Source organism: Tursiops truncatus, chromosome 15 (assembly GCF_011762595.2).
Source record: "Tursiops truncatus isolate mTurTru1 chromosome 15, mTurTru1.mat.Y, whole genome shotgun sequence".
NCBI classification, from domain to species: Eukaryota; Metazoa; Chordata; class Mammalia; order Artiodactyla; family Delphinidae; genus Tursiops; species Tursiops truncatus.
The window spans coordinates 49,956,289-49,974,898 of NC_047048.1; the positions used below are offsets into that span (position 1 = coordinate 49,956,289).

The 18,610-nt window shown below is 41.0% G+C and overlaps 1 protein-coding gene across 2 annotated transcripts in view; it reads right to left on the reverse strand.

Annotated features, from left to right (window-relative positions):
• Window positions 1-9,076: 9,076 nt before the first annotated feature.
• The window catches only part of SNAP25 (synaptosome associated protein 25), a 29,759-nt gene continuing 20,225 nt past the window's right edge, over window positions 9,077-18,610 (reverse strand). For both annotated transcript variants that reach the window (XM_033840653.2, XM_019941495.3), the window contains exons 5-7: window positions 18,051-18,176; window positions 15,378-15,522; window positions 9,077-10,363 (exon numbers count right to left, since the gene is read on the reverse strand). In XM_033840653.2, the coding sequence (XP_033696544.1) occupies window positions 10,295-10,363; window positions 15,378-15,522; window positions 18,051-18,176 (340 nt within the window). In that variant the 3' untranslated portion in view covers window positions 9,077-10,294. The remainder of the gene's footprint in view (window positions 10,364-15,377; window positions 15,523-18,050; window positions 18,177-18,610) is intronic.

Consider the following 18,610-nt stretch of genomic DNA (forward strand, 5'->3'; position numbering starts at 1 on the left):
CTTATCTCCCTCCTAATGCTAAACTTTCTGGCCTTTTGCCTTTGGGTTTCCAGGACTCAAAAAACAAAAACAAAAAAACAAGCCTTCCCTGTTACTTTTCTGTTAACATCCAAAGCCTTTGATCCATCACTAATATATAGAACTTTATTTTTTTTCCCATCTATTCTTCAGTTTGTCCCTTCTGTTGGTCCTCCAAATTATTCTAAAACAGAAGCTTTTAAAGGTTTCATCTTATGTTGTTTTTACATTTTCTTTTTTAGCAGTGGAATCTCTTTCAAACAAAATCTCATTTGAGACCCTATATATAAAGCAGGGAAATATGGAGCTGCTATTATGCTGTGAATGGCACCCTCTAGAGTTGAGCAGTATGCAAACTGCACAACTGTATGCAATGCACATCAGATGCTTCTTAAACATACCTTCCAACTCTCTTGTCCCTGTCTCTTATCCCAGCCACAGCAGTGGTGACCAGTTTCATGCAGATGTCAACCAGCCTCACACAAGCATGAACTGACAGTACCCACCTCAGCCCCACCTCTCACTTCTGCCTGGAGGCCTTTGATCTTCTACGGCAGGACAACCTTGAAAAGAGCCCCTTGACATTCAGGTGCCTCACTCAGAAGTATCTGGGAGTTGATGCCCTGCCCTGTGGCTATCCTTAACTAAAGGCAGATGGAAGCTGATGGGTAAATCTCCCCAGCTTGCCCCAGGAAGATGGTCCTGATGTGCATTTCACAGGGCTTCTCAGCTGCCCCATGGGAATCAACACCCAGGTGCCTGTAGCTTGGCTAATTCCATATGGCTCCCCCTCCTTTGCTATTTTACTCTCTTATCCCTCTTTCCTGCTCCCTGAAATCACACTCCCAGATAAACTACTTAGACTTATGCATCTATCTCAGCTTTGTTTTCTGAGGAACCAACCTGGAATGCCTCCTAATTCAGTCCCTGGAGGTTGGGGACAGCACTTCCAAGGCACTCCCTTGTTTCTTCTTGGCTTCAAATCACTGCTCTGGAATAAGATTATGTTGAGATAGTTGGTCAGGATATCTCGACTGAAGAATTAATTGTTCATTGTTCTCAGAGCTGAGTGGGCTCTTCATATTTAAGGTACAGAAATGAAATTTTGGAAGCCAGGAATTCCAGTAGGCCATTGTCATGGTCAAATCAATAGGTATGGAAGGTAAAGTGGATTTTCAGTGGAGACATATAAAAGCTCTAGCCCCTTAGAGAATCTCTTTGTCCTAGTTGGGGGCTTTACCTTTAATAACAAATGAGGGTATGGGTTTAGCTCTCTAGAGCTTTCTATCCCCCCCAGTCTCTGAAAGTTTAAAAACACACACCGTTAGCATTTTCTCATCTCTCCTAAACTGGCGGTTGTGTCGGTTCCTTTAAAGAAGTTAAGATGGTGCCTGGGAAGACAGTAGTCTCCTCCCACACCCCCATTCCCCAGACAACCAGGATACACTTGTGTGTACTTAAGCTGTCTCTGACACACATAATTTCTTTTTCATCCCTGAGTAATCAGTCTTTTTTATCCTTTTAGCAAAGAGAATGGCATATTTTTGTGCAGAAAAGATTGGGAGGAAAGGAAAATTAAAGAAAGCACCTGCCCTCCTCCTGAGAAATTTCCATGTAAATTCCCACAAAATAGCAACAAATAAAAGATGGCAGGGAAAAAACCACAGAAGTTTTTAGAATAAGGATATTTGTCAGGTACTGGTTGAGGATCCAGTTCTAGTGTGAACATTTTAAAATGTTTTCTTTCCAGTTCTGGTGTTTAGGGGTTAATGATGGTGCTGAAACCCTATTGCTTTGAATAGGAGGGATTAGTTTCGTTATTTTGGGATTAAGGTCAGTCTTATCGACTGGCTGCCACATCCTGTCAGCAGTGCCCAGTCCTACAATCACTTAGCTCGGGTTCTCAAATCCTCGCTTGGGCTGCTGCCTGCTGAGCCCTACAGTTTTTCTTTTGAATATGACTAAAGGGGAAGAATATTCGGGTGTGCTTACTCTAAGGCACACAGAGGATCTACCCTGATCTTTTGCTTCCTTGAGATGACAAGGACACAGAGGACAGAAGGAGAATTCCATAGGCCTCTCGGTTGGTGTGGTGGATTGATTGCCAAGATAGCCATATAGTTCACCTCTCTCTGCATCCCTGCCCTTTGCAATATGACTTTAAGCCTTTCCCAATAAGAAGTGTATTTCCCTATCTCTTGAATCTGAACTGATCTTGTCACTTGCTTTGGCCAATAGAATGTAGTAGAAGCAATGAGCCTAGACCTCAAGAGGTTTTGCCTACTTCCACTCTTTTTCTTGGACTTTTTCTGATTTTGCCCTGAGAGCAAATCTTGGTTGACTTGTTGGAGAATGAGAGGCCACAGAGCGAAAAAGGGAGGTTCCTCAGCAGACAGTTAGCCAACTTGCCCAGCTGACTGTAGTTACGTGAGGAGCCCAGCCTAGACCAGAACTGCCAGCCAAGCCCAGCCTCAAATGCCAAAATGCAGAATTGTGAGCCAAATGAATATTTATTAAGTCACCATGTTTGGGGGCAGCTTGTTTTGTAGCAATAGCTAACTGTTACAGAGGTTCACAGCCTCCACCATATTCTTTGGATCCTTTGCCTGGTTTCCCTTATTATCATTGATAGTATTGGCAACAGTGATAACAATAGGTAATATTAAGACAGAACTGTAGAGTGTATGACTCATTTGGGTCTCACAATAACATCTAGGGGATGCCTTTTATTTTGTCTCTTTTTTAAAATTTTTAAAGTTTTTGTCTGTGCCATGTGGATTGTGGGATCTTAGCTCCCCAGCCAGGGATCGAACTTGTGCCCCCTGCATTGGCAGCACGGAGTCTTAACCACTGGACTGCCAGGGAAGTCCCTGGGATGCCTTTTATTTTGGATGTGAACAATGGCAAAAACAGTGCTAACACTCTTGACTTTTATTACCTTTGGGTAAAGGTCAAAGAGACTGATAGAACTTTAATGGTGAAAAATTTAGCAGACCAACTGCTACAATTCAGAATGGAGATAACGGAAGCGTTTGTTAGTAGGTTTAACAAAGTATGAAGCATTTTTGATGTGAAAATTAATTTATTTAAACTTAAGGTGAAGTCCAGGGAGTACACTGTGTGTGCACATATGCAATGAGTGAATTCTCTAACCAAAAGTGGCAAGGGAGGCCTGTTTTCAATCCTGGTGGTGCTATGTTCTCTTTCACTTTATTTGTCATCTTGTGGCACATAAGATTTACAAGGCATTTTAATGAACATGATCCCACTTGATAGTCTCAACCATCCTGTAAAATAAGTAGGGCAAGCATCATTATATCTGTTTTGCTTAGACATATATAGACTAAGGCCCAGGCTAGTCTTAAGACTCCTGATTGAATTCTCTTTCCATAGCACATCCAAGCTACCCTTCAGTTTATAACTTTGTGAGAGGGAGCACATTGTCTTTTACTATAAGTTTTCATCCCTCCAACCCTTGTTTGGGGAAGGTGGGTGCTACATGAGGGGCAGAAGCCAGATTTCACAAATGCAGAGCCATGAGTTCAGACAATAATTGGTACTGCTTTGCATGCAGCTCCTTGCTCACCACTGAGGAACGCCAGTTTCTAGACACATGCAGTAGGAATTAAGGGGCATTTTACTGAAGAAGGATGGATCCAAAGAACAGTGGCAAGTAAAGAATGCTGGCAAGTGGGTGGCAGGCAGTGCATTTCTCTATGGCAGTGTTTTGGAGGAGATGATCAGAAGCTGGCATGAATCTCATAAAAACGTGTTGTCTTAGGTAGGGCTTCCCCAGAAGGGGACCCTGAGGCAAGGATTTGGGGGCACGTAGTTTATTTGAAAAGAGATTTCAGGAAATACAAGTAGGAAGGTGGCAAAGAGGCAGAGAAGAGAAGACAGCCAATAAAGAAAGTGACAATTACCAGGCAAGATGTCATGTGAGGAAGTTGAGATTGGTTCTACTGATGATCTCTGGGAGACAATATATTGAGAACACATGCCTCAGAGCCATCCCAACCTGGGGCGAAGAAGCTGGGGAAACCACTCACCCAGCCCTATCCATCCTTGGTTGAGGACTGCTTCCAGGGGCATTAAAACTTCAGCACTTCTGGGGAGGGTGTGGAGAAAAAAGAACCCTCCTACACTGTTGGTGAGAATGTAAACTGGTACAGCCACTACGGAGGTTCCTTAAAAAAGTAAAGGTAGAGCTACCATATGATCCAGCAATTCTACTCCTGGGCATATATCCGGAGAAAACCATAATTCAAAAAGATAGGGCTTCCCTGGTGGCGCAGTGATTGAGAGTCCCCCTGCCAATGCAGGGGACACGGGTTCGTGCCCTGGTCCGGGATGATCCCACATGCCGTGGAGCGGCTGGGCCCGTGAGCCATGGCCGCTGAGCCTGCACGTCCGGAGCCTGTGCTCCGCAACGGGAGAGGCCACAACAGTGAGAGGCCCGTGTACCTCAAAAAATAAAAAATAAAAGAAAATTAAAAAAGATATATGCACCCCAATGTTCATTGCAGCACTATTTACAATAGCCAGGACATGGAAGCAACCTAAATGTCCATCGACAGATGAATGGATAAAGAAGATGTGGTACATATATACAACGGAATATTACTCAGTCATAAAAAATAACTAAATAATACCATTTGCTGCAACATAAATGGGCCTAGAGATTGTCACACTGAGTGAAGCAAGTCAGACAGAGAAAGACAAATATCATATGATATCGCTTATATGTGGAATCTAAAAAAATGGTATAAATGAACTTATTTACAAAACAGAAATAGAGTCACAGATGTAGAAAACAAACTTATGGTTACCAAGAGGGAAAGCGGGGGAGGGATAAATTGAGAGATTGGGACTGACATATACACACTACCATATATAAAATAGATAACAAATAAGAGACTACTGTATAGCACAGGGAACTCTACTCAATACTTTGTAATGACCTATATAGGAAAATAATCTAAAAAAGTGTGGATATATGTATAACTGATTCACTATGCTGTACAGCAGAAACTAACACAATATTGGAAATCAACTTTACTCCAATAAAAATTAATTAAAAAGAAAAAAAAAGCTTCGCACTTCTGGCGTTCCCTGCCCCAAGGCAGAGAATTGCTGGTTCTTCACTGTAAATCACCTTTTGGGAGAAGAGGTAAGTGCTCAGAGGATGTGGGCAGGGCACTAGCAACATCTGCTAGAAGGACTGTGGGTCAATTTCTCCAGTTTGCTTGTGGAAAGAGAATCGTGAACTCAAGGCAGCAATTCCCAAAAACAGGATGGTCTTGAAGCTGTGCTGTGGTGAGAGGCTGGAGGAGCTAAGGACTATGTGGTGGGTGGGAACATTAGCTGGTGGCGCCCTGCCTGGGAGTGAGGCTCTAGAACAGCCTGGGAGGTTTTGGCAACTCGTTCTGGAAATAACTGAGAGTACTAGAGTTAAATGACTTGTTCATGGTTTAGTTTTTCTTAATTTCCTTGTTTCCCCTACATTCTAGGAGATGTATTTGAGTTTCCAAAAGCTAGTTGGAGAGCCTGAGGTATATGACTAATGTACTTGAAGGTAAATTAATAAGTTGATGATTGGATGATGGCCACTTAGAGCAAGAATTCCCAAATCTTGGATCATGAAGTCAACACTTTTTTACTCTTCTAATAACATTTGACTTAATACTCATCCCTTGCACACTGTTTGTTTCATCCTTTGAGCCTTCTTGCTCACAGGGCCAAGGATTTCACAAGTTTCTTCTGGACAATGTAGGAAATACTTAAAACCAGTATTGATTGAGCTATAGAGGAGGTACGCCAGTACTACGAAATGAAAAGATACAGGTAGTTTGTACGTTCCTTTTATCACTCCCAGCCTCTGCTTCCCAAATGGGTTCGCTCTGGACATATCACTTTAGTTACTCCCAACATTGAACTTCACCTTTTCTTCCTGGATCACTCTATTTTAAAATAACACCTTCTCTCCTACCTCCTACACTCTTTACCCTCCTCACTGCTTTATATTTTTCTGGGGCAGTTACCATCTGATACACTTCATATTTTAGTTGCTGGTTTATCTGGATAGATAAAACCCCCAGCTTGAGTGTAAGTTCAGTGAATCGAGGGAATTGTCCCTGCCCCTCCCACTCCCAATACTCAGAACAGGACCTGGCATAGAGGCTCAATAATCATTTCATGAGGGGCTTCCCTGATGGTGCAGTGGTTGAGAGTCTGCCTGCTAATGCAGGGGACACGGGTCCGAGCCCTGGTCTGGGAGGATCCCACATGCCGCGGAGCAACTAGGCCCGTGAGCCACGACTGCTGAGCCTGCGCGTCTGGAGCCTGTGCTCCGCAACAAGGGAGGCCGTGATAGTGAGAGGCCCGCGCACCGCAATGAAGAGTGGCCCCCGCTTGCCACAACTAGGGAAAGCCCTCGCACAGAAACAAAGACCCAACACAGCAAAAATAAAAATAAGTAAATTAATAAACTCCTACCCCCAACATCTTCTAAAAAAAAAAAAAATCATTTCATGAATGAATGAATGAAAGGTGGGTTTACCAAGACCTTCTACTAAGAAGCCCAGCACATTTGGCTTTACCGTTCTTTGTGAAGCCAAATGTCTCTCGGGGTTTCCTGACCAGCTGAATTGAGAGAAGCACAATCCTGGATTTATCTTCCAGGCCTCTCTGCAGCTTTGGAGACACACACATCTGGCTTGAATCATGCCTCTGTCACTTATTAGCTTAAACAAGAGAAATCTGGTTCAAATAATCTATTCATTTCTTCTTCTGCAAAATGGGGCGAATAATGTCAAGTTTTCAGAGTTTTTAAGAGTGTTTAATGAGTCAACATTAATGAGGCACTTCACACAGCACCTGGAATGTACTAGCTGGCCACAGGTATGATTTTTCTTCCCTTTCTCTCAATTTCCAGTGCCGTTATCAATGTGCGGACAAATCAGTGACACAAAGATTGGGACAAGGTGGTCAAAGCAGATGCTGGGGGAGGATGTGGAAAAAAGAAAACCGCAACTAGAAATGGAGAGGCAGACAAGAGGAAAGGACTCTGTCACTAGGACACAGGACCACCTTTCACCTTCTGGTGTTCTGTTGAAGGCTCACGGATGAGAGGGATAGAAGACTTGGGCTTCGCAGTATTCCACCTTGCTCCAGTAATTATATTTCTACTGTACTTCCTGAGTTGGTGTGTTACACAGATCTGATTCATGCCTGGGGAATATGTCTTCCTTTAGCCAAATGAAGCTGACTGCATTAAAGCTGAGGGTAGACAAGCTCAATTATCAAAGGAAATATGTTTCAGAATGAATTATGTGATGGACCTTAAAGCAGGATACCCATGTCTTACTTTTCATGTATCCAGTGTGGGATTTTAATTACTCAAACAATGTGGAACCACACTCACTCACCTCACTGAGAACAGATGGAGTTTGGAAAAGAATTTTCTAACTCGGCCCATACATCGACCCCTTAGCAGCTTCGACATACACGGTATATTTATTCGTCTTCTCCATCTTTGAGCATCCTCTCTATTACCTTAATTTTAAGGAATAAATGTGTTGCTAGAGTTGGTCCTTAGAATAACTTCTCTGAGCACCTGGGTATCTCTAGAACCTGTTCTGAGGTTTGGGAACAGGGTAAAGAACTGCAAACATTCCCTGAGAATGATGAGCTTGTCATCACTGTTTTTACTTCTTAGCTGCTCTCACCAAACCTCCAGAGTTACTGGTGAAATGATATGGCAGCCAACCAGAGCAATCAGGATACATTTGCCTGCATTGCCGTTATGGGGTAGGAGACAGAGACAGAGGAGGTGGCAGAGGTGAGAGAGGTAATGGTGGTGTTGGTGAAGGTGGTGGAGGAGATGGAGGTGGGGGCAACTGTGGTGGTGGCAGTGGTGATGAATGAGATGGTTGTGGCTGGGAAGGTAGCAGTGATAAAGATGGAGGTGCTAGTTAAGACAGTTAGAGAGGTGGCAGAGGTAGTGGAAAGGTCAAGGTGGTGGTAGTCGAAGCAGTGGTCACGGTGGAGGTAGGAGGGTATAGGTTATGGTGGAGGTGATGGTGGGAGAAGTGTTGGTGGCAGAGGAAATGATGGCGGTGAAGGTGGTAATATCAAGAGCAATGAAAACTTATGTTTGCACAAAAACTTGAGCACGAACGTTCATAGCAGCATAACTCATCATAGCCCCAAAGTGAAAGCCATGCAAATGGCCATCAGTGGATGAATGGATAAACAAAATGTGTTTTCCATACAATGGATATTATTTGGCCATAAAAAGGAATGAAGCTCTGTTAGATGCTACAATATGGATGAACGTTGAAACCATGATGCTAAATAAAAGAAGCCAGTCACAAGGATCACCGTTATATTGTATAATTCCATTTACAGGAAATGTTCAGAATAGGCAAGTCTATAGACAGAACTTAAATGAGTGGTTGTCTATGGCTGAGGGAAGTAGAATGGGAGTGATTACTAATAGGTATGGGCTTTCTTTTGGGGATGATAAAAATAGTCTAAAATTAGATTGCACAACTCTGTGAATATACTAAAAACTATTGGATTATACATTTTAAATGGGTGAATTTTATGACACATCAATAAAGCTGTTAAATAAAGTGGGGGCAGCAGCGGTGGTGGTTGTGGAGGGCTAAATTTGGTGGGGATACTGGAGAGAGGAAAGAAGATGAGAGTTGACTGACACCTGATATACCTCAATCAATGTACAGCCAAGTCTGAGTACCACAGATATTTTTCCCATGGAATTTTTTTCTATGCCTTCTGGCTGAACTACATTTCCCCACAGACAACACTGAACCTACACACAAGCATTTCTGAAACAGATTATAAAAATCAAGCCAAGTTTTGGCTGTCATTGGATCGTGTCTAGAAGGGACACCTTTGCTTTTTCCATGCAGTGTCCTCAGCACACAGAACTGGCTTCTTAGGAGCAATGGGATAGTAGCCAGATTTCTTCTTCTCATGTGAGTGCAAACTCAGACGGGGGTCCATGAAGAAATTAAAACAGACATCTGGAGTCTATAATTTTTAATAATTTTAAACTAGCTACAAAATGTCAATCACATCACAAACTGACAGAGAAGACAAGGGGGAATTTAATATTACATGCTGTAATGATATTTATCTCACAGTTTATCTATATTTCATTCATTTATATTATTTTTTAAAGGTTTCTTTATCAGCTACTAAACATCTCAGCAATTTGGTGTGCATAGCTCTAGATTAAGCAACAGAGAATTGTACTGATAACAAACCACAGGGGAAATGGTGATTAATAAGAATCAGCCTTATAAAATTTACATCTCCACACTGTTTCACAGCAAGGTTGCTTTCTCCAAAACAGAGCCTTCAAAAGCAGCAAACAAACCCTATATTACATCCATTTGACATAGTTTCAGCCAAACATATATTTTGCTGGAAATGGTTCAATGGTGAGCGTGTTTAACCCATCTTTTTAAAAACAATTTTTTTAAAAAAAAGGATGATTATGATTAATAAGTCTAAATATTGACAAAAAGAAAGTGACACTATTGCAGTTTTGCTGGTATAACTTAATCTTGACAGTGTCTCAATACTGAGCATGCTTTGTTGTTGTTTTGCTGTTGTTGCTGTTGTTTTATGTATGTGTTTTCTCATCAGTATGCTACTGTCATGGAAATATTTTGTTTAAGTAGGAATCTAAAAATCTATTTAGTTCTCATGCATAAATGCATAAATCACATCACTTTGAGTGCAATGCCTGTTATGTAATTCCACATTGTCTAATCATGAAATCATAAAGACAGATGACAGCCGTGAAGAACCAAAGACAGCAAATTTTGAGAGTTTCAGAGCCTGACACCCAAAGAAAGGACAGTGGCAGTAGCTCTGTGGAATGTCACAGTTTTACAAGAACAATACTGTGTATTGAAAGAATCAACACATTGAGCATTCCTAAATTGTTGTCATTCAGCAAACGCCACTGAGGAGAGAAAAGGAAAAAATGAAACCCAAGACATCTTACGTAGGGAGTTAGAGCCACCAAATGACCACTATATACAGCCTTTGGAAAGAAAGAGACCCAGAAAGAACAAAAGACACGTAGTATTGTTGGGCTGATGGATGACACAAGACAACATTCACAATGGGGGCGGATTGATGTGTGCATGTGTGCAGACCTACTAGGTAATACCATGAAAAAAGCATGAAGGTGCCATCTTGCCCGACAGCATTTGGAAGAGGACAGAGGTGGGCACATTTAACCACTCCCCAGCATCTTTGTTGCACGTTGGTTGGCCTCATCAATTCTGGTTTTGTTGGAATCAGCCTGGAGAAAGGGGAAAGAAAACAGAATTCAGTTTACCCATTCACATTCCATTCATCCTTCTGGGTCTAGTTCAAATTCCTCCTGTTGGGTGAAGGCCTCTTGAGACTTCCCTGATCAGAATGAACCATGCCTCCTTTTGTGTTCCCAGAACCATTGCTTATGGCTGGACTTAGACATGATCACAGAAGCTTGATCTTAGTTCTCATGACTCTTTTCCCTACTATGGAGAGCAGAGTTATATCGTTTATCTTTCTCTTCTGGAATGACACCCAGTGATTTCTATGGCAGGCATTCACATCCGTTGGATTGAGTTGAATTCCTGCCATTTGTACAGTTATTAGCAGTGTCACTTTGGGAAAATTACTTAACATTTCAGGGCCTCAGCTTTCTCATTTGTAAGCTGGGGATAATAAAGAACACTGCTAATGAGCACAGTTCCACTCATTCAACTTTGACAACATCAACTATGAGGTATATCCTGTTATTAGCTCCTTTTTCCAAGTGAGGAAACTAAGCAGAGGGGATTTAGGCAATTTGTCTAATGTCACAGAACTAATAAATGAGGAAACCAGAGTCAGAAGGCCAGCACCCTGGAGTCAGCGTCCACACTGGTAGTCACTATGTTAGTCATTTTACTACTTAAGTTTGTTATGAGGATGAAATGAGTTTATACACATAGTATGCTTAGAATAATGTTTTGCAAAAATTAAGGGCTCAACATATCTTATCTTGTAATTATTGTTATTGGGTGAAAACGTGGTTTGCTTTTAAGGATGTTTAATAATTGTTTAGCCCCATTTCTGAAGACTTACTCTTATGAGTTATAACTGGCTTGTTTTAGCAGGGGATCATTTACTATCATTTTGTGCCTTGACTGACCTCTCCACTGCTTGAGCTACCTTTTGCTCTGCATGCATCATGAAACCCAGGTCTGCTACCTGGATATACCTTTAAACTCCAGAAAATAAACTATTCCTGACATCACTGAGAAATGTATGAGTCAGCAAGTAGAAGGGAAGACAAAAATTCTTTTTAGGCTGTTGTTTTCCTCTATTATGATTGGTAATGTTGTCTGTCCCTCTCCAGCCTGGGAAGAGGGGAAGGAAGCTGAGAGGCAGTGTAGGGAAACTGGACTGTTTTTATATCAACCAGTATTTACTCAACGGTTACTGATTTTGCATCTATGACTGTGCTTGGTGCTTTCCAGTCTCCACCAAGTTGTGTCTTCTTTATTCAGTTTAATTGTGAATTCCCAGCACACTAGAGTTATCAATATTCAAATAGAAATTTGCCAAGTTAAAATAAAAAATAATTCTAGATTATTCATAACTCTAAATTATCTGGCAATGGCTCCCTACCATCTGTTTGGATAATTAAGAGTTGACTTCAAAACAGATAAGATAGAACACTAATTTTCCTTGATTGCCTTGATCTATAGATTCATATTTTTGACCTTAGGTTCCTAATTTGGGAAATGGGTATTCTCTCCAATTTTACTTGGCTCTTAAGTATTCCCTCTTCAGCTACAGAAATAATGACTCTTTGGTACAAAGGAAAATTAGAGGCTCAGACCAGTGTGAAATGCTCCTGAAGACTGGATTATTCTATTTTTCCAGACTTAACTTTGAGAACTGTTCAAATGAGAAAAATCATCCATTTAAAAATAGATAGCATTTCTGGAGGCAAACATTCTAGGATTTCTTACATTAAGAATGCACTGATGAGTCTTCACATGATGGTACAAGAGGATATTTTGAAGTAGAGCATGAGGTTACTCTTTGGATATCCTCAAAGGATCTGGGAGGAGCTGGAACAGACCTATCTTTAACAGCCATCTGTGATGTCCACCTGAATTATTTCTGAAGCATATCAAAATTCCAGCCCATACAGTACAAAAGTGCCATATCTTTGTTATATAACAGTAGTGCTTTTAGAAAAAACTCCTGAGATAATCTTATTTTAGATGTCTTCCTGGTATTTGGAGAATGTGTCTGTGTTTATTCTATTTATATGCTTTTTAGGACTTTATTTATGCAATATATCCCATTCCAACTTTCATATTTCTATGTAAAGAATCCTAAACTTGCTAATATACTCAAGATATGGTACATGATTTGCCCTTGTGAGAAACCCAGGATGACTAAGAAAAAAGCCAGTAAGAGAGGTAGAAGGAGTATTCAGTTCACCCTTCTGAACACTCTGGAAATCTCAACTTCAGACCATGACAGGTAGATTTTAGGCCACAGCTCAGACTTCCAGAAGTGGATACTCACTATCCCACATGGCAGCCTGTTCTGACCCCAGATTTGCACTGTTCTCTTATCATCTTTCAGGTGAGGAACCAGGTCATGAAGCTGGTGAGCAGGAAAACCTTGCTGGTACTCAAGATCTTAGTTTTCAAATTCCATGTTTCCTTGTTGATGAGAGAATGTGAGCAACGCTGAAGCTTCAACTTCACTGTATTTCAATGTGTGCGTAGCATCTTCCACTGACAACTTTAAGTCCAAGTTTGAACATCACTAAGTTGTTTCCTTAGCAACAGTTCCCATAAAGATCTGATATAAACTTGCCCTGTTTTAATAGTTTTCTAAGAGAATCGTAGCTTTTTAACCTTAGAAGATTGTCTATATATAAATATCCTAAATCAGAAAACAAGGTTTTCAAATAAACAAAGTAATTTCTTGACAGTCCATAAGGATGTATTGAAAATTGGGTTGTTTTGGACTCCCAAAACTTCACTGCTATCTGAAGTGATGAGAAAGGATCATGACTGATGAAGTTGGGTGAAGATTGCTGTTGGAGTCACGAGAGAATATGGGAGAAACATCAGAAGATTCTCTTTTGTTCTACAGTGTGATTTAATCTTAAATATGCAGGAGACCTCTGCATACCATTTCCTGTTATCAGAAGTAAGAACTTGCACAAGAAGATAGAAGTCTACTAATAATTTTGTAGCTCATGTAACATGTATCATTTGGAGCAATGCTGAGTTGAAATGGGCTTTATCTCAATCATATCCACATTGTTATTTTGAGGGGAAAAAAAGGCTAGTTACTCAATGGCAACTAGACCCCTACCTTACTTCTTAAGCAATTCAGCATTCAAGGATGATATAAACTGTAATGACTATTTCCTATCCACTTGTCTGACTTTTGATTAAACCTTATAGCTGCACATGTCTTTGCTCTTACAGCAAACTTGGCCCAGAATGAAAGGTATTCTCCTAAAGAAGAGAACTAGAAATACAAAGTGGCAGAATTAAGATGTCACTTGCCTTTCCAGGAAAACAGCTTGCTTAAAGCCCAGCTCTATCAATAAAGATTTGACCCCTCTCTTTTAGTAGAACTTCTCCTTCTAGGACTCTAAGTGAGTTAGAGATACATTATCTCCCTACATCTGAGTCAATTGGGTCCTTTGATAGAAAATTACTACTCTTCATTTTTTAAAAATCATTTTCCTGTTGGAAGGTAGTTCAGCAATTATTTCTTAGTTCATTTTTCTGGGCCGTAAAGGTTAGGTCCATTTCTGTTGGCTCTAGTGCTTTATGAAACCCCCAATATTGTTCTGAAAATCTATTGATTTGCTTTAAAAGCTTTAAAAGCTTTAGCGTATCAAAGGCTCTTAACAATAATAAGTATGTCATGACTTGTAAAGTAGGCAGAGCTCAAGTATTTTGTCAACTAACATTGACATCTGTGTAGCTCAATATTGATTAGCCAAAGTGTTATGCAATCAAATATTTTTAATATAAAGTGCACAGAACACAATAGGGCAAAGCGTTCCCTTTATGTCTACTCATTGCTTTCTCAAGTCAGTGGAGAATGCTTAGGTACTAAGAAACTGAGTATTTAGCCTTATGATTCAAGAGATCTCAAAAACCATCCTTCTTCCCCCTACCAAAGTGGAATGAGTTGTTGAAAAGAAACTCAGGGTTTCAGCCTCAAAACTTCAATATCTTCCAAGGAATAAACTCACACAATATAAGATTAGCCACGTAGAATCGATTATAGATGCACAATTACCATTAAACCCATAATGTGTCTATTTCTCCCTGTTTGCATTTGGACACCTTTAAGAGATTACAAGCAATATTTAGGAGTCTACTGATTGGGGAGGGGGTGGAATACAAAGACATAGAGACTGAATCAGATTTGCATAGTGTAGAATACCAGGTTTGGGTGCCCCAAATCTTTATATAAGAGCTTTCCAGTGTTTCTTTCTGTTTCTTCCTAATCTCAAGCCCAAACCTACCCTTTTCCATTCTACTGTCTCCACTCTTCCTTATGCCTCTTGTTGACACTAGGGGGCTCAGTCTTAGCATGACACCTGGTGTCCTTATGTGAACGCAGCTTCATCAGATTATGTTCCCTACTTTGAGATCTGGACATGTGCACTGTTGAACTGGAAATGGAATCTGGGACTTTTTGAACTGTCATTAAAGCTCTGGCACTTATAAAATCAAAGCTCATATTCATCATCTGGCTAACCTAAAATAACTATTCTTTTGCTCATTTCCTGATTCTGTTCCTACATCATCTCCACCTGACAAGCTCCTAACCATCCTTTAAGACTCAATTCAAATTCAACCGTTTTTTTGGAGATTTTCCCATCCCCTGACCCTTGAAATCTTTCCTCATCTAACATGATTTAGCATTTGATGTGTGGCTTTCTTGGCAAATTATATTTTCATCTGAAGCTCACTGCCTTCTGCAGGCTGTGAGTTTCTTGGCAGTTGGGATGATGTCTTTCTCATCTTAATATGTCCTTTGATTCCTAGCACAATGCCTGAAGCAAAGGTTCCTCTGAGGAATATCTGCTAGATTAAATTCTACCCTGTTATTTACTTATCTGTTGCTGGATTTTTGTCTTAGAAAATTAAGGGAAAATGTCTATCTACCAACGTCTGAATCCAAAGTCACGGTTTGAGGGTCTTGTTATGCCCTTCGCACTTCCTCGGTGGTTATTTCAGAGGAAGTGATAAGCAATGGAAACTTGCTGAATGCCACATGCTCACCTTCTCCATGATCCTGTCGATCTGGCGGTTCTGTGTATCGATCTCATTGCCCATATCCAGGGCCATGTGACGGAGGTTTCCAATGATGCCGCTCACCTGCTCCAGGTTTTCATCCATTTCATTTTCTCGGGCATCATTTGTTACCCTGGGCATCAAAGAACAGTTTTTAGAAGATAGGAAAAAAACTCAAATACCAAGGACCCAAAGTTTAGGGAAAATCTGTAGACCTCTAGGTATCAATCCTATCCTTTTAAAATTTCTGTTCTATACAAGAACACATGTTCGCTGTTGTACATTGGAAAATGATGTTTTAAAGTGCATTATTGAACACTTACATTTCTATTTTTAAAGAAGACATATTAAATAGATTAATTTATCTTCTTCTCTTGCTTCCACCAACACATCATTTCCTCCCTTCATATGTTTATCCCAATTTTCATTTTTTTAAGGGTAAAATCAGCTGGGAGGATTAGTTGGGAGGGTTCCAGGTCAGAGAATGGAACTAGTTAGAAACTGTATTTTTCTTTCTGAAGTGTCAGTCAAAATCTCCAAGACTCAAATTTAGAATGAAACAAAAGCTACTGTACTAAGTCAGAGAATTTCTCCACTCATCTTCTTCCCCATTTGGGACCAACATCAATGGGAAGAGTAATGAGAATTACCGTCTTCCCCTTAATCCTGTTTGCTCCCAAGAATTCCAAAGGGAGTTACTTGTTCAAGATGACTTTTACTTGCTCAGATTTCAATGCTATGGGGGTTTTGGTGGCATTGTGAATGGTTGATTTCAAGGAAGAAAACTGTGATAAAAGATTATTGTTTCAGTTTGAATGGGGAGGAAGGAGTTGGCTCTCAAAGTGCCTTATCCAAAGTGCCTTCCCATGTTTTTCATAGCTCAGCTTGAAAGTTAAGAGGGCAATAACTCTTTATTGTAAACAGTAGGTACTTATTCCAGAATGTCTGGCTAACTAATATCTTTCTACAACAGATGGTGATGAGCTAAAATATGTTCAGAGGGGTTAAAATCCATCCCCCATGGTAAATCCCAATGCAGACTGCCCCCCTAAGGTTTTTAAAGCAGTCCAGGCCAGATAAAATTAAAGGGGAACTTCCTAGATTTCTTCTGTAGAAAAGAAGCTTATTTAAATGATCTTCAGCAGCTAAGGCATACTTCTGGTTCCAGGGTTCCCAGCCCTATTTGCACATTAGAATCACCTGAGGAGCTTTAAGAACTACTGATACCTGGATCTCATTTCTAGAAATTCTGATTCAATTGGTGTGGATTAAGTCCAGGCACTGATACTTTTTAAAAATTGCTCAGGTTATTCTAATGTGCAGCCAGGATTGAGGACCCCTGGTCTGGTTTCCCTTGGAGCAAATAGAAACATGAATAGAATTGTCATCTGTTATTTCTAGGTAGATATCTAGATCTTTATACACAAATGGCAGTGACATTTGAATCTGGTTTGTTGGCAGTCTCAGCTACAAAGGCCTGGGTATAGATGGCTGTACAAACAGCAACCCTAGTCATTGCTAAGTCCTAGTGTAGTAACCTGTAAAAAGTTATAGTTTTTTTTCCTTTTCTTTTTAACAACAGAGATATTTGTTCTTATTACTATTTTCTGATCTCTTGAGACTTTAGTTCCGAGTTGGCAGGTCTGTGTGACTTGAGATTTTTTAATAGATGTTTAAGTTAGCTTTTGCTTCCAGATCTCAAAAGAAACGATTAATAAGAATTCAGGTCTGCTCATTATTCTCTACTTGTACCCCCAGATCTGTTCTCTGGCCTTCTTTGCTCTCTGCCCAGAGAGGCTGACCTCTCTACAACCTTATCACCCAGGTTCTCTTACTCTGCCCTCCAGTAGGCTTTGTCCAATGGCCAGTGAGAGACTGGAGGACAAGAGACTGAGGAGTTGGGGCATTTATTTCCCTTTCTAGTTTCCTGTTGGGTTTGACAGTGGCTGCATCTCAACCCACAGCCCCTGCCCATAGCCATAACTACAGTTGGGTTCTGGTGACAGCTCTCTCCTATCCTTTCAGGATTCTTCCTGCTATTCCTAGTTCATAAGTGCTTCGCCATTCCTTATTATTGACCCTGCCCACATCTCTGTAAATAATCTTTCATAAGTTCTGTTCCAATTAAACTCACAGAATGAGACACCTGTTTACTGCCACACTGATGCTGGATGTGGTCATGTGACTTGCTTTGTCCAATGTAATGTGGACAAAGGCTTGATAAGTGCTTGCTCATCAGAGCCTGCCCCTTGGGTTGCTGCCACCACCATGCAAGAAACCTCAGCTCTCCTGCTGGAGAGGCCACATAGAAAACAATGGATGCTCCCTACTCACAGCCCCAGCCAACCACCAGACAAGCAAGGAGGGCCATCTCGGATCATCCCTCACCCGGGTGCATGTAATGAGTGAGTCCAGGAGAGGCTTTTGGAAGACCTACTCAGCCAACATAGAGGTTCAGAAGTAGAAAAATGATTATTTTTTTCTTGGCCTCTACATGCAGCCTGTGGGATCTTAGTTCCCCGACCAGGGATTGAAAGCAAGGAGTCCTAACCACTGGACCACCAGGGAACTCCTTAGTTGTTGTTTTAGAACCACTCAGTTTGGGGTGGTTTGTCACTCAAAAGTAGATAACTTACATAGCGCCGGCTGCACAAGGCTCACCTGCGGATGAAGCCACCACTGATGGCCATCTGCTCCCGTTCGTCCACCACACGAGCAGGCTGGCTGGCCACAACTCCATCCTGATTATTGCCCCAGGCTTTTTTGTAAGCATCGCTTGATTTAAGCCTATGCAAAAAAGAGGGTGAGTGACAAGCAAAGGGGGCAGAGCATCAAGCTCACAATAACGGTTACCTCTTCAAGCTAAGAACTGAACCAAGCGAATGAGTTTTAATTCGAGGCATTAGAGAATACCGATATATCATAATCTGGACCCATAGAGTTGGCCACCACCATGCCTCAGCTACTCAGGATTTCATTTCCAATCAAGTCAATTGCAATTGTCAAGATGGCAACCTTTGCCCGCGGGTTGTTCTTGTTTTGGTTTGTTTTTGTAGTTTAGTTGGATTTAAGACAAGGATTAAGGTAGTTAGAGGACATTCAGTTCTATTTCAATGACACGGTTATATTTTGAGACACAAAACACACAGAAAAAACATACTGGCAGACAGACACAAAACAAGACTGCCAAGTAGGAACACACCACAGGAACACACTGTCAT